This window comes from Saccopteryx leptura, chromosome 2 (assembly GCF_036850995.1).
Source record: "Saccopteryx leptura isolate mSacLep1 chromosome 2, mSacLep1_pri_phased_curated, whole genome shotgun sequence".
Taxonomy (NCBI): domain Eukaryota; kingdom Metazoa; phylum Chordata; class Mammalia; order Chiroptera; family Emballonuridae; genus Saccopteryx; species Saccopteryx leptura.
The window spans coordinates 383,069,876-383,084,746 of record NC_089504.1 but is presented as its reverse complement, the minus strand read 5'-3'; the positions used below and the strand labels follow the sequence as shown (position 1 = coordinate 383,084,746).

General features: G+C 49.0%; 1 protein-coding gene across 2 annotated transcripts in view; it reads right to left on the bottom strand.

Moving 5' to 3' along the window:
• Positions 1 to 14,871, bottom strand: part of CABIN1 (calcineurin binding protein 1) — a 155,902-nt gene that overhangs the window by 86,440 nt on the left and 54,591 nt on the right. For both annotated transcript variants that reach the window (XM_066365493.1, XM_066365494.1), the window contains exons 20-24: positions 12,328 to 12,489; positions 11,329 to 11,535; positions 10,993 to 11,138; positions 6,823 to 7,084; positions 3,311 to 3,571 (exon numbers count right to left, since the gene is read on the bottom strand). In XM_066365493.1, coding sequence (XP_066221590.1) covers positions 3,311 to 3,571; positions 6,823 to 7,084; positions 10,993 to 11,138; positions 11,329 to 11,535; positions 12,328 to 12,489 — 1,038 coding nt within the window. The remainder of the gene's footprint in view (positions 1 to 3,310; positions 3,572 to 6,822; positions 7,085 to 10,992; positions 11,139 to 11,328; positions 11,536 to 12,327; positions 12,490 to 14,871) is intronic.

Sequence of the window (14,871 nt, the reverse complement as noted above, 5' to 3'; positions counted from 1 at the left end):
ACCCAGTAGGTGCAGGGTGAGCAGGAGGCTTGCTGAGTCAGTCAGGTCCTGTTCCTGCCTTCACTTCTTCGAATCCATGTACAAATGTGTGAAGCAAATTGACCAAGAGCTTACAGCAAGAAAGCCCAGGGTCAGGTTAAACCCAGGTCCATCCTGTCTCCTGCCCTTTACTGCTTCCAAGCAAATGCCACACCACACATAGGCACCTCCACAGGCAACTTGGCCTGACTTTCCCACCCAGGTGTGACGGAATGCAGATTTCCACCTGTGGTACACGCTCCTTCGGATGGCATAATGCATGCCACAGGGTTGAGAACCACTGTGGCTACAGGCCCTGATTAACCAGCCTCCCCTCACCGTGACGTGGTTCTTAAGAGACGTCGCCAAGGACCTACCCAAGTGAGATGCCTGGAGGTCTGGCCCTGGCAGCACTCTCAAGGGGACATCCCAGACAGAAGGGCTCCACCCAGAGCTCTAGCCCTCTGAACTACAGAGGAATTGGCCCAGCAACTCCATTTTCAGATGCAGGAAACCTCTGAGGCACCACACATGCCCGGGTGGAGGTGGAGGGCAAAGTGTCTAACTGGCAATGTTTATTCTAGTAGCAAGTAAAATAGCTTGAATGAGAGCTCAACAGCAAAAGGGGATATTCACAAGGGCAAGGTTCAGCCCATAAGAAAAATGTCATTTTTAAAGCAAAATATACATATGATGTTCCAACTGAGTGCCCGCCCTCCTGAGAGCCAGTGTGGTATGCTCTGGGAGGGCAGTAGGCACAGTTGAGGTCTTAGTTCCTCATCTGGAAGTCCTTAGGTCCCACGGGGCCACCATCCTGCTCGCTCATTGGTTCTGTGAGGTAGCAGCAGAGGTCAAAAGTCAAAGAAAAAGTCAAAGCCCATGGAAAAAAAATTGTTGTCATTTTCCCAAGTGCCGGGCCACCTCCCACCACAAGAGGTTCAGTGCCGCCCAGAGTTGCTTCCTGATAGCCCTGGGCTCAGTGGCACCTGGCCCCAGCCGCCCTTCTCTCCTACTGCAGACTAAGGGCAAGTCATGCCAGTCCTCTGGGCCTCAGCTTCTCATCCCCAAAGTGGAAGTCCCTCCAAGGACAGGCACATGAAGCCTGAGTAGAAAGCATGAAAACACTGTGATAGGGAAGGATATGGACCTGGGGCTATGTATGATAGCAACTAGGAAACTGCTGAAAACACGCCCAATAGGAAGTTTTGCAGATACCCCTCCCCCCATGAATATAGGCCTAAAACAGCTTCTATAACCGCTCAATATGAATCATTTTAAAAAGATAAATTCAAAAAATTTTTACATTGATTTGAGAAAGGAAGAGGAAAAATAGAGAGATGGGGGAGAGGGAAAGGGGGCAAGTAAGGGGAAGAGTGAGGGAGAGGGGGGAGTGAGGGAGAGGGGGCGAGTGAGGGAGAAAGGGGAGTGTGAGGACAGGGAGAGTGAAGAAGGGGGAGAGTGGGGGAGAGGGGGAGAGAGGGAGAGAGGTAGAGAGAAAGGGAGAGAAGTAGAGAGAAAGGCAGAGAAGTAGAGAGAGAGAGAGAGCAAGAGAGGTGGAGAGAGAACGAGAGAGATGGAGAGAGAAAAAGAGACAAGTATTAACTTGTTTCACTTAGTTGTGCCATCTAGTTGTGCACTCATCAGCTGCTTCTCGTACATGCCCTGACCAGGGGTCGAACCTGTGACTTCTGGCACACCAGGTCAATGCTTTATCCATTGAGCCACCCAGTCAGGGCTAAAAAAGCATATATATATATATATTTTAAAGCATATTTTTTAAAATGAGACTTTTTTTGTTCACAAGATTATCAAATATTAAAAAGAGGATACAAACTAGGTTGAGGAAACAAAAGTTTATAGATCAGTAAAACCTTTTAGGACAATGAGACATATTTGATTCAATGTTAAATGACCCTTGGAAATATAGTTGATCCTTGAACAATGTATGTTGAAATATCCACGTATATGTGGATATTTTTTTCAACTCACCTGCACAGTTCGAACCTGCACTGTTCAAAGGTCAACTAGTGGTTGGGAATCTAAGCATGTGGAAGGCCAACTCTCAGTTTAGGTGGAATCTTCTATTGCAGTGGGCAGCCAGTGCCCTTAAAACCTGTTCAAGAGTCAACTGTACTCAGTTGAGTGCTCCCTGATATGTGTTCAGCCTGTACCTTGTCAAGGAAGAAGTGGAAGAGAAGTCCAAACCCAGAAGAAGAGGCCAGGCAAATACACAAATGCCCAGCCAGACTAGGGGGCACAGGACATGGAAGGAAGCCCACAACTCCTTCTACTACATCTTGTCCAGTGAAAAAGGCAAGTTGCAAAATGATAATGTACCTATATGTTAATAGGAACAAATTCTAGAAAGCTAAGGATATGCCAAGCAGTACATAAATATAACTAGGGTGTGGGGGACTAGAATCACTGGGGACTTTAACTTTTTGTTTTAAACACTTCTGAACTGTTTGATTCTTATATATTTTTTAACCATGAATTATGTGTTAATTTTATAATCAGAAAAAGATACATAAAGGCAGAAGAGACATAAGCAAGCAGATTCTGCCCCAAACTCCAAATAGCTGGGCATATGAGACCTGGTGGTGAGGCTGGGCTTGAAGCCTCAGAAAGGGCAAAGCTAAGATGCTCTGGGCCTCGGGAAGTGGAGAGTCCTGAGCCAGGCCAAGCATATCTGGACCTGCACATGTGTCCTCAGCTTCCTTCCTACAGAATGTGCTGGTCACAGCCACCCAACCCACCTCACAGGACTGTCATAAGCATGAGTAAGAGCATCATGTAAAATGGTCTAGAAAACAGCAAATCCAAGCAGGAAACAAGTGCTCTCTGTTTTTTGGTAAAAATGGAAGACCCCAAATCTGGGGTCAAGAGAACAGGCTGCTCCCCTGGCTCAGTCCTACCAAGCGAGACCTCAGATGTCTCATTTGCACCTGGAGAACATGGGTGCCTCCTACCAGGCTGCAGGGAGTGAATGCTGCACTGCCCAGTGTGAGCAAGCCAGGTTTTCTCAGAACCTGTGTATGCTAATGGGAAAAGACCATTTTCTCCTTGGGAGGTAAGAACAAAACACTCATTCTCCCAGAAAGGATGATAAGCACCCCTTAGAAAGAGAGAGAACAGGCTGCTTTAATTTAATTCTGCACAAAGCTGCTAAACACAAAGAAATTTCCAGTAGATTGCAGGGGAGTTACTGGGACTGCTTGCCCCATCCACAGGGAGACAGAGAGAGCAGCCTGCCCCTGCCCTGCTTCCCCACCCGGGGCCAGCACGGTGTCACCTCCAGGGCCTCCATGGCCAGCTCAGGTGGGTTGTGGTAGTGGATCTTCTTGGGGTAGTGGGCCGCCTCCTCATGCAGGTAGTGGCCAGCCTGCCTGTAGTGCAGCAGGTAAACGGTGGGCGGCTGCTGCTGCTTCTCAGCCACCTTGCCCAGCATGTAGTGGATGAGCCACTCCTCCTCATCACCGTCACCCTCGCAGCGGGCCGCTGACGTGAAACAGTGCCTGGCTGTCTCCAGCATGCTATCACGCCGGCCCTCCATCTGTAACGACACCATGAGACCAGGCCAGCCTTAGGCGCACAACCAGAACTGCACAGGATCATGCCTTAACCTGCAGGAAGCCTGCTGCCTTCTTTGCAAATTGGTAATCCTCTCAACAGCCCTGAGACACAGAAGTGCCATCACCATTTCACAGCTGGGGACAGTGTGGAGAGATTCCTGGGGATTCCTCAGAAGCCCACATTAAGTAAGTCACAAAGCTGGACTGAAGCCAGTCACCTCATCCAACTCCATGTTCTTTTTTCTACCTTCCCCATCAGTATGTATTTATGTGTTTATGAAGTACTCAACGACTCCTTTCTAAAGGTCCCAACTATAACCATGTGGCTGCAGCGAGGCTCTGGGCCTCAGAAGGGAAGACAGCATAGTGCTGGGGGCTGCAGGGGCTGCCAGCCTTCACTGCCAGCAGGACCACGCCATTAGTAGCTCCACCACATCAGTCTGAGGAGGCCAGACTGTAAGCAGAGCTGACATTCTGAGAAGAGCCTCCACTGCAGGCAGCGAGCTCCTTGTTCTCTCACCCTCTCACTGCGGGGAGGAGGGCAAGCAGAGCTGGAGAAGATGTGCAACCAGCATCCAGCTCCACAGCGCACAGTGCCTGGGGGTGGGGGTGGGGGGCGCACCCGGCACCCAGCTCCACAGTGCCTGGGGGGGCGCACCCTGCACCCAGCTCCACAGTGCCTGGGGGGGCGCACCCTGCACCCAGCTCCACAGTGCCTGGGGGGGCGCACCCGGCACCCAGCTCCAGTGCCGGGGGGTGGGGGGGTGTACCCAGCACCCAGCTCCACAGTGCCTGGGGGGGGTGCACCTGGCACCCAGCTCCACAGTGCCGGGGAGTAGGGGGGGTACCCAGCACCCAGCTCCACAGTGGCGGGGGGGGGGGCGCACCTGGCTCCACAGTGCGGGGGGGGGGGGGGCGTGTACACAGCACCCAGCTCCACAGTGCGGGGGGGGGGGGGGCGTGTATCCAGCACCCAGCTCTACAGTGCCGGGGGGGGGGCGCACCCAGCTCCATAGTGCGAGGGGTTGGGCGCACCCAGCTCCACAGTGAGGGGGGGGGGCGTGTATCCAGCACCCAGCTCCACAGAGCCTGGGGGGGGGAGCGCCCGGTGCCATGCTCCACAGCACCAGAGAGGATGTACACACCCCTGGGGTCCAATAGGACTTCCCAACCTTTCTCCACACCCTTCCAGGGATCTAGTGTGCTTAAAAAAGGGCAGATTCCTGAACCCCATTCAAGCCTTGCTCACTTGGAGCCTCTGCGTCTATGGAAGCACCTTCAGCCACCTTCTCAGGCACTATCAGTGGAAACGGTTAAGAGAGGAAGCCAGCTTCTAAGAGGTTTTCCAACTCAGAGAACCACTTTTCCAGTCCCTGTATGAGACTCCAGGCCAGCATCCTGGGTGCTATTCATGCAGGCTGTCAGCTATCAGTGCACCCACACCCCTTCATCCCAAGAGTGAACACTGCCTGTTTGGGGCACAGAGGCAGTTGTTCCAAGCACCATAGGTCTTAACTTCATATCTTCATGGTCCTGGCTTGATGGCAGGGAGGTTGCAGCCTCTTCTCATCTCATCTCAAGGGCCAGAGGAAGGAAGAGGCTTTGGACACTCAGCTCTGGTAAGGGTGCTGCTCGTAGCTGGGAGAGCAGTGCCTCTGCTCCACTGTGCACGGGGAGGCTGCCCTATGAACATCTGTCCAGTGGATGCTTATGTCTGTGACTCTCCTGTAGCAATGGCCCTGGGACCAACACAAAGGAGCCTAGTGCTACCTCTAGTACTCTGCCAGGCATTTCTGGGGAAAGAATATTACCACCTAGGAATCAAGAAACCAGCACTAGGTGAAATACGGTAGAAAGCATCACGGCACAGGTCCAGAACATGGCAGAACCCAAGTGACTACATCATAAACCTGCCCAAGTGGGATTCTGCAACAAATCTGTGTAAGTAAAAGGTAGCCATTCATATGGAGTCCTTCTATTCTTTTTTTTTTTTTAATTCATTTTAGGAGAGGGAGAGACAGAGAGAGAGGAGAGACAGAAAGAGAAAAGGGGGGCAGGAGCTGGAAGCATCAACTCCCATATGTGCCTTGACCAGGCAAGCCCAGAGTTTCAAACCAGCGACCTCAGCATTTCCAGGTTGATGCTTTATCCACTGTGCCACCACAGGTAAGGCTGGAGTCCTTCTATTCTGACTGCTCTGTAGCTGTGTGACTTTGACCAAGTCACTAGCCCTCTACCCACCCAGCTTTCCTGCTGGGGCTCATATGGTCACCTACTAAGAAAGAAAGGGTGACTGTGAAAGGCCTCCCACTTGGCACCATCTAATCCCTACCAAGAGGCAGAGCCTCACCTCAAGGACACACTGCCACTGTCCCTATCTTTGGTAGATGTGGCAGTCAGAATACCTTAAACAGGAAAAAAAGGGACAGCCACTGAAGGTCAGCCCTGTTCCAGAAGCTCTGCTAGACACCCTCACACCACTCTCCATCCTCACTCAGAGCAGGAGGTACACACTCTGTGGCACCTCATTCTTCTCGGGGCCAGGGTGCCCGGCCTAGGGCCGACCAGTCACAGGGTCTCAGGGAATGTTGACTGTCAAAATATTGCCACAAAAAAGGAATGGTCAGCCCAATTACAGCCAAAACCACAAGAATGTCAAGTCTTCCCTCAGAACACAAAGCTGGCCCTGCATGACCAGGCAGTGGCACAGTGGATAGAGCATCGGAATGGGATGTGGAGGACCCAGGTTCAAGACCCCAAGGTCGCCAGCTTGAGCACGGGTTCATCTGGTTTGAGCAAGGCTCACCAGCTTGAGCCTAAGGTCACTGGCTCGAGCAAGGGGTTACTCAGTCTGCTGTAGACCCCCGGTCAAGGTACATATGAGAAAACAATCAATGAACAACTACGATGCCCCATCGAAGAATTGATGCTTCTCATCTCTCTCCCTTCCTGGCTGTCTGTCCCTATCTGTCCCCTCTGTCTGACTCTGTCACAAAAAATTAAAAAAATTAAAAATGCTGGTCCTGAATTTTCCCAGACCAGACTGGGTGTCCAAAGACCAGGGGCCATGCAGCCCTGACCAAGGCTTGAGATTTACAGGGAGAATCAACCATGAGCTCCCAGCATGGCTGTAAGGACAAGAGCAAAGAATGGCTAGGACAGAACTTTGCTGACCCAAGGGCACTCTGGTCAGACAGCGGAATGGCCGCCCCTCCACAGTGCTCCTCCTTACCTGCTGCACAAGCTCGGAGGGTAGCTCACCTCTCCACTGCTTCAGCTGGCGAGAGGCAAAGGAGTGCAAGGCATAGGACATGGTGCCATACTCAATCCACAGGGACAGGTTGGAGCTGTCAATATCCAGGGCCCGCCGGAAGCAGTTTAGGACAGGTGTGGCATGCTTCCAGATAGGCCCATCACTCTTCAGCTCATTGGAATTCAGCTTGTCCTGAATGCGACTGGCCCGGGCCAGGGCCATGCCTGCCCAGGAATCGAACCTGTGGTCATGACAAAAGCTCCTGTAAACACACTGTTGCCCTTATAGCACTGCAGACACAATAGCTTGGCAGGCAAGGCAGACAGCCACCCTGGGAGCTCACCTCCCAAACCAGGGTAGTGTTCACTAACTTCACGACTATGACCTGACCAATTGTGTCTCTGAGCCTCAGTTCCTAACCTGTGAAATATGGCTTAAAAGACCTACCTTAAAAGAAGAGCAGTTGGGGCACCACAAGACATGTATTTTAAGTTCATCAGCATCTTACAGACACTCAGTAACTGCTCTAAGAGAATCAGTACCAACTGGAGCCCAAATTGTGTTCAACACGAATAGGCTCCTGGACTTCGCTCCCCTGCTTTGAGGGGTTACCCACAGAATGTTTCTGATGGTAAGGAAAAGTGATGTTCTACAAGGCATTGAAATAATGGCCCCAGGTGACAGAAAAGCTCCCATTCAGCTATAACCTTAACTAACCTGCACTGGCAGAGCCTGCTGTCAGTACATGCCCTGACCAAAAGCACAGGGCAGCCAGGACCCCTGAGACCACAGCCACCCAGCTTCTATCCCATTCTCCCTCTGGACCCTCTCCAGTGTAGTTCCCAGCAGCAAGATGGAGTGTGAGTGGACCACATGATGGCTGAGCCTACCATTCAGAAATCACATAAAAGAAACTGATGTTGAGAATGCAGAACCTCTCTGAAAGGATGAATGGCCAGAGACACCAATACCAAGATGATTTCTGGGCACTTGAAAGAGTTTGGAATTTTCTGAGAGCTAGTACAGAAAACAAAAAAGGTAGCAATCACATGTCAATAATTCTTAACCCATTGCAAAACTAATTTTAAAACTGGCTAACTGGCTTCCAGAACTGACAGTCCCCAAGATGTGGTAAGGACAGAAGAAACTTGTGAAGCTCACATGTACTCTTGCTGTGCTTCAGGCGGCCAAAGATGAGCAAGTGTGAGCAAAGGAGACTTAAAGGCTAATGGCAGCAAAAACGCAGGCCTTACCCTTCCTTCATGTGGGTGGTGTTGAGTGTACCCTTTCTCCTCAGAAGCTTGGGGATCCAAGGCTACCAAGTCTCCCCAGCTCTCCCTTCCCCCACCCTGGGGAAGGGAGCAAAGGAGTAGGTATGTCAACTGCCCCTTCAGATGCTGGGAATTTTCAGTTAGGAACCGTCTACCAGGCCAGCTTCTGTCACACTGGGGAGTTTCTTCCCAATTTCCAGAACTCTTTCAGCCACTCCCTTTACCCTCATCAGGGCATGCGCCCCTGTGCTGCGAGAATACCAAAGTGAAAAATGCTATCTCCTTTAACAAATACAAGTAACCGAGAACACAGACACATTGCCACAAAAACTTAAAATGCTCCTCTGGGTACTACCAAGAGCCTTGTTCTGATGTGGGCTTCTGATTCTAGCAGAAGTGCAAAGCCAACACTCAGAGAGTGCTGACCTAAGGGGACATTGGGACACTGAGGGGTGGTGACAGGTTTGAGGAGGAAGTGTCCAGAGCCCATGTGCTGGGCTCTTATGCAGGTCAGGTGTGGTCCTGGCACTGGGCTCAGAGTTGTTTATTTGGTAGTGAGGATGAACTGTACTGGAGACTATTCCCAGCCTTCCCCTTCCCAAATGCCACTCAACAAAATGCTTGGCCAAGTTGGGCCACTTATAGCTCAGCAAGAGAAGGAATGGTGAACACGAGTTGAAAAACAAACAAACAAACAAAAAACCTCACTAGTAGGCCCTGGCCAGTTGGCTCAGTGGTGGAGCGTCAGCCTGGTGTGTGGAAGTCCCAGGTTCGATTCCTGGCCAGGGCACACAGGAGAAGCGCCCATCTGCTTCTTTACCCTTCCCCCTCTACTTCCTCTCTATCTCTCTCTTCCCCTCCCGCAGTCAAGGCTCCATTGAAGCAAAGTTGGCCCAGGCGCTGAGGATAGCTCCGTGGTCTCTGCCTCAGCTGCTAGAATGGCTTCAGCAGGACCGTCTCCCTGCTTCTAACTTTGGAAAAATACAAAAAATAAAAATAAAAATGGATAAATAAAATCTTTTTAAAAAAGAAGTACCTCTCAGTAGCTCTGAAATCAGTTTAGTTATCAATTTAAAAAAGTTAGTGGCACAAAATAATGGTGGGTTCTAAAATCAGTGGAGTTGCCTGACCTGTGGTGGCACAGTAGATAGAGCATGGACCTGGAATGCTGGGGTCCCTGTTGCTGTTCTGAAACCCTGGCTTGTCCAGTCATGGTACATACAAGAAGCAACTACCAGTTTATGCTTACCACTCATCCCCCCCTTTCTCTCTCTCTCCCCTCTCTCAAAAATCAATAAATAACATCTTAAAAAAAAACCTCACTAGCATTCTCAGACTGTGTTCCCACAGGAACCACCCAAGAAACACTGAAGCCAGAATATTCCACTATCCACTCAGATGTCTGCTGTGGGCTTCATCTATACCCAGCAGTTTCAGCAGATTTAGAGAAGTGTGAGTAAACTTCTATTGCCAAAATTCTATTGCCAAACTTCTATTCTGGCTAGTGCAGAAGATGAGACCGAGCCCATCTCCCCTGGCGTGTACCTGTAAGGGCTAAAGCCCAGGACCAGGTGCTCACAGGACACCCTGCCTTCTCTGGCAGGGCTCTTGGTGGGCTGGGCCTGATGAGTTCATATCCCCTGAAGCTGTGCAGGCTGGAGGAAGGCCCAGTTGTGAGCCATTGTTACCCTCACATTGCTGATAAAGGGACTGTCATATGAGAGGTGCCACAGCAGTCTCTCATCTCCCCATAGACAGATGGGTGTGATCACCCACACTTTTCAGACACGGAGGCAGCAATGCAGAGGAGAAGACCCCTCACTCTTTCACACAGTGAGCATTCAGCCAGCCTGAGTGTTGGTCTATTCTAACTCCATTCAGAGCAACCTGGGAGCAGAGAAGGCCACCAGCACATGGCTCCCTACCTGAAGGAAACCACAGGCTGAGCAAACAAAATGTAGTCACAATCTTTCCCACAGGCTATACAAGTCCTGAAAAATGGCTTCTACACTCAGATCCTAGTCCCTTTTCCCCATGGCCAGGTGGATTCTGACAGGTAGAAAGGTGGTTTACCCATGGTTTGGGGACAACCACCATGGGCTGGCACCCTGGCTACTTCCAAGAAGACTGTCTACAGATGCTACTCTGGATCCTTCAGATGTAAGTCACACAGAGAGTGACTTCCTTTTGACCTTGACCCAAGGTTTACCTCCTAGGTGTGACAGCCATGATAAAATACGCCAGCTCAATCAAGCAAATCAGACTTTATGAGCTTAGCAGGGACTTCAGGACAAGCAGGCCAATCACTACATTTTGATAAAAAGCAACTAGGGCACAATGGGAAGAAAGCATGAGCCTGACACACAGTGGGTTCTTCTACATTTACCACTGCGGCCATCGCTACTGCCAACAATGCACCGTGCCACAGCAAAAAAAGAAAACTACTTTAGTGTTTCTATTACTCCCCCACTCCACATGTGAGAAACTAACCATAATTAAAGACACTACACTAGAATAAGCAGGAGTACGCATTGGACAACTTCCCAGTGCAGGAGCTAGGAAAGTGGACAGCACACAGCCCACAGGATGAAGCCAGACTGCACATCCCTGTCTGCAGGTCAGGACCCAGATGGACACCTCATACCGTCTCTGATCCCAAAGCCCATCCCAGGGATCTTCCAGAAAAAAGCTTTCCCCATTGTTTTTCTTTTTATGGAGAGCCTTTCCTAATAACTGTAAAGTCTAAGCCACCTCATCATTCCTCATTCCCTGGCCTCCTCCTCAGGCAGGTAAGAGCTTATTGAGCTGCAGTCACTGTGGCCACCCCACCAGTCTGGCCTCACACCAAGATCACAAGCCTCAGTGGCCAGCCACTCACCTGTCAGGGCAGATGCAGATGTCATGCATGTAGAACTTGATGGCCTTGGACTGCTCCTTGTTTTTAAAATGGTAATCAGCCAGCAGGTAGTAAAGCTCATTCACCACTGGAGGAGAGGGGTCAGCCCCTTCTGGGAGGCAGGGTACCTGGCAGGTCAGAGGGCAAGGATAAGGGAAGGTAGAACCAAGAACTCAGATGTGACCAGTAATTCTTTGAACCCAGGACCATTCACGTCAGCACAGGATAGACCCTCGTTTCTCATGGCCCTAACTTCTGGAGCAGGGCCAAGGCACATAAGCAAAGCGCTGGAGGAGAAGGTGATAAGACAGCCCCTACCTCGGCTGAGGTCCCCTCAATGTACGCGGAGACTTTATCCAGGCTCAGCGCCGGCCTCTCTGTGCGGGGCACAATGGTGGCAATTCTCTTAAGGAGGTTAGCCAAGTCAGCAGAAACAGTGCTGGTCTTGTAGCTATCAAATTCAGGAAGGGTCTTGGGCTTAAAATACTCAAACATGAACAGAGCATCTTCCCATATAAGGTCAACCTTGAAAAAGACAGAAGGCCAATCACAGTGGAGTCAGGGTAAAGCACAAAGGGAAAGTTCTTCCAAGGAAACGCAGTGCTGAAATTAGGTTGCAATATACAGTATTAAAGGGCCTAAAACAAATCTAATACACTTTGAAAAATCTGCATGCCCACTGTTGAAATCCCTAAACCCAAGGGTCTGAAGAGCAGAAAAGTGAACCAGCATAAGCCTGGTCTTTAAGAAAGCTGGAAACTGAACTTTGTGAATCCAGGTGGACAAGCCAGAGGGTGGGGACCATGGGCCACTGACCCTCTCTTAGTCACCCCATTGGTCATTTGGTTTACAAATACTGACCAAGTACTTCCTCTGGGATAGGGTGGGTCCACACTCTGTGCAGAGGCCACAGCAGTGGCCCTGCCCAAGGAGTTTACATTCAGAGTATGGAATTCATAAGACCAGAAAATAACTGACAGTATTGCTAAGTCATAACAATCTCAATAGTGCTCTGAAACCCAAAACAAAAAACGAAAAACCTCTAAGGAATTATTTGTTTTATCCAAATTGTTAAAAGAAAATCTATTAGAAATTGCCATGCTGCATTCTTGAATGATGAGTCACCACTTATAAAGCAACTTTTTACAAGGATCAGATGTCAGGCTATCCTCTCGTCCCCCTAATACAACTCCAACCTGGAATTTCAGAGCTGTATGTTAGCAAATGACATCCTCCAAGAGTGCTCACAGCACTTGCTTCCCAGAGTTCAACTCTTCCTGGCAGGGTTAGGGGCAGTGTGCTGGTGTGGGGCCTTACCTGCTGGACTGAGTGCTCCTCTAGGTACCTAGCCTTGCTCTTTTTGCTGGGGAAGCTGTATAGGCAGTAGAAGCACTGCTCTAAAGCTGTCTCCAGCTCCTCCTTGTAGGGGTGTGTGTCTTCGGAGGTGGATACAGCAAGTTCCTTCTGGAGAACTCGTACCTACAGTGGGTGGGCGGGGAGAGACGCTTGAGGAGAAAGCCCAAAGCCTCCCTGGCACAGCAGGGCTCCAGGGTGACCGCTACTCTTATCAACTGTTAACCGGAGGAGGCCATGTCTGAGGCCTATTTTCTGGAAAGGCTGTCACACTTGTAAGAGCCATTCTGGGCCCGCTCCAGCAGTGCCCTATTAAGGAGCTTGCTAAGCGGCCTTCCTTTCAGCACACCCAGTCAACTTCTACCAGCTGCTAGAAGATATTAAATGCCCTCTGAGAATTTCTTACTTGTTTAGTTAGCCATTCATTTGCTCCCCAAATATTTACTGAGCATCTTCCTAAGCACAGTGTAACATAGTCCTTGCTCAGATTCCAATGGAGGGCAGTTAAACAGTTATAATATAGATGACAAATCCCATTAGGGCTGAGGGAATCTCTCTTAAAACATTTGTGAGGATTACAAAGGATGTGAACAACACAGTTAAAAATTGATATTTATGAATAGCAGATCTAATAGGTATTGTTTCTTTCTTTGCTTTTTTTTTTTTTTTTTTTTACAGAGACAGAGAGAGAGTCAAAGAGAGGGATAGACAGACAGGAACAGAGAGAGATGAGAAGCATCAATCATTAGTTTTTCATTGCGACACCTTAGTTGTTCATTGATTGCTTTCTCATATGTACCTTGACCATGGGCTTTCAGCAGACTGAGTAACCCCTTGCTCAAGCCAGTGACCTTGGGTCCAAGCTGGTGAGCTTTGCTCAAACCAGATGAGCCCACGCTCAAGCTGGTGACCTTGAGGTCTCGAACCTGGGTCCTCCACATCCCATCCAATGCTCTATCCACTGCGCCATTGCCTGGTCAGGCTCTTCCCTTTTTTTTTATTGACTTTTTAACGAGAAAGGAAAGGAGGGAGGGATAGAGACAGGGACATCAAGCTGTTCCTGTATGTGCCCTGACCAGGGATTGAACTGGCAACCTCTGTGCTTCAAGACAATGCTCTAACCAACCGAGCTAACAGGCCAGGGCCTAATAGCTATTGTTATGCCCAACTATTAGAAAATACACATTTTTTTTTCAAGCATCCATGAGGTTTTGACCAAAACTAGATAAAAAGTAAGTCTCAACAAATACCAAAGATTAGACATGATACAGACCCCATCCTCAGAACATAATTCAATAAAATTAAAAATCAATTACATAAAAATAGCAAATACCAAATATCAAAATTATGGCATAGCTAAAAATGTACTTTGGGAACAATTATAAATTTAATGCATATATTAGAAGAGTAAACACTGACCCTGGCTGGTTGGCTCAGTGGTAGAGTATCAGCACAGCGTGTGGATGTCCTGGGTTTGATTTCCAGTCAGGGCACACAGGAGATGCAACCATCTGCTTATCCACCCCTCCCCCTCCCTTTTCTCTCTCTCTCTCTCCCTTATCCTACTGTAGCTGTGGCTTGATTGGTTCAAGCACACTGGCCCTAGGCGCTGAGGATGGCTCCCTGGAGCCTCCACCTCAGGTGCTAAAAATAGCTCAGTTGTGAGCATGGCCCCAGCTGGGCAGAGCATCAGCCCCAGATGGGGATTGCTGGGTGGATCCAGGTCAGGGTACATGCAGGAATCTGTCTCTCTATCTCCCCTCCTCTCATTTGGTAAAGAAAAAGAAAAAAATACACACACACACACACACACATTTATATATGTTTGGAATTTACCATAATAAAAAGTTTAAAATTTTGGTATACTCACACAATAGGATTCTATAAAACAATAAAAATGAATGAGCCAGACTTTCTCGTATCAATGTGAAAGTATCTCAGTAAACTGATGAATAAAAATAAGCTGCAAGCATGACCAGGTGGTGACACAGTGGATATAGCATCGGACTGGGATGCGGACAACCCAGGTTCAAGACCCCGAGGTTCCCAGCTTAAGCGCAGGCTTATCTGGCTTGAGCAAAAAAAAAAAAAAAAAAAGCTCACCACCTTGGACCCAAGGTCACTGGCTCGAGCAAGGGGTTACTCGGTCTGCTGAAGGCCCATGGTCAAGGCACATATGAGAAAGCAATCAATGAACAACTAAGGTGTTGCAACGAAAAACTGATGATTGATGCTTCTCATCTCTCTCCGTTCCTGTCTGTCTATCCCTATCTATCCACTCTCTGACTCTCTGTCCCTGTAAAAAAAAAAAAAAAAAAAAGCTGCAAGAGGTTATATGCTATATGATGTTTTGTATGTAAAATTTAAACCATGCAATTATATACTATTACCTAATATACAGTATGTAGTAGTTAGATACAAAAACATGACCAAAAAGATAAATACCAATTTCAAGAAAGTGAGGAAAGGAGGGTAATGAAGAGCATGTTAATTAACTTTGTTTTTGTT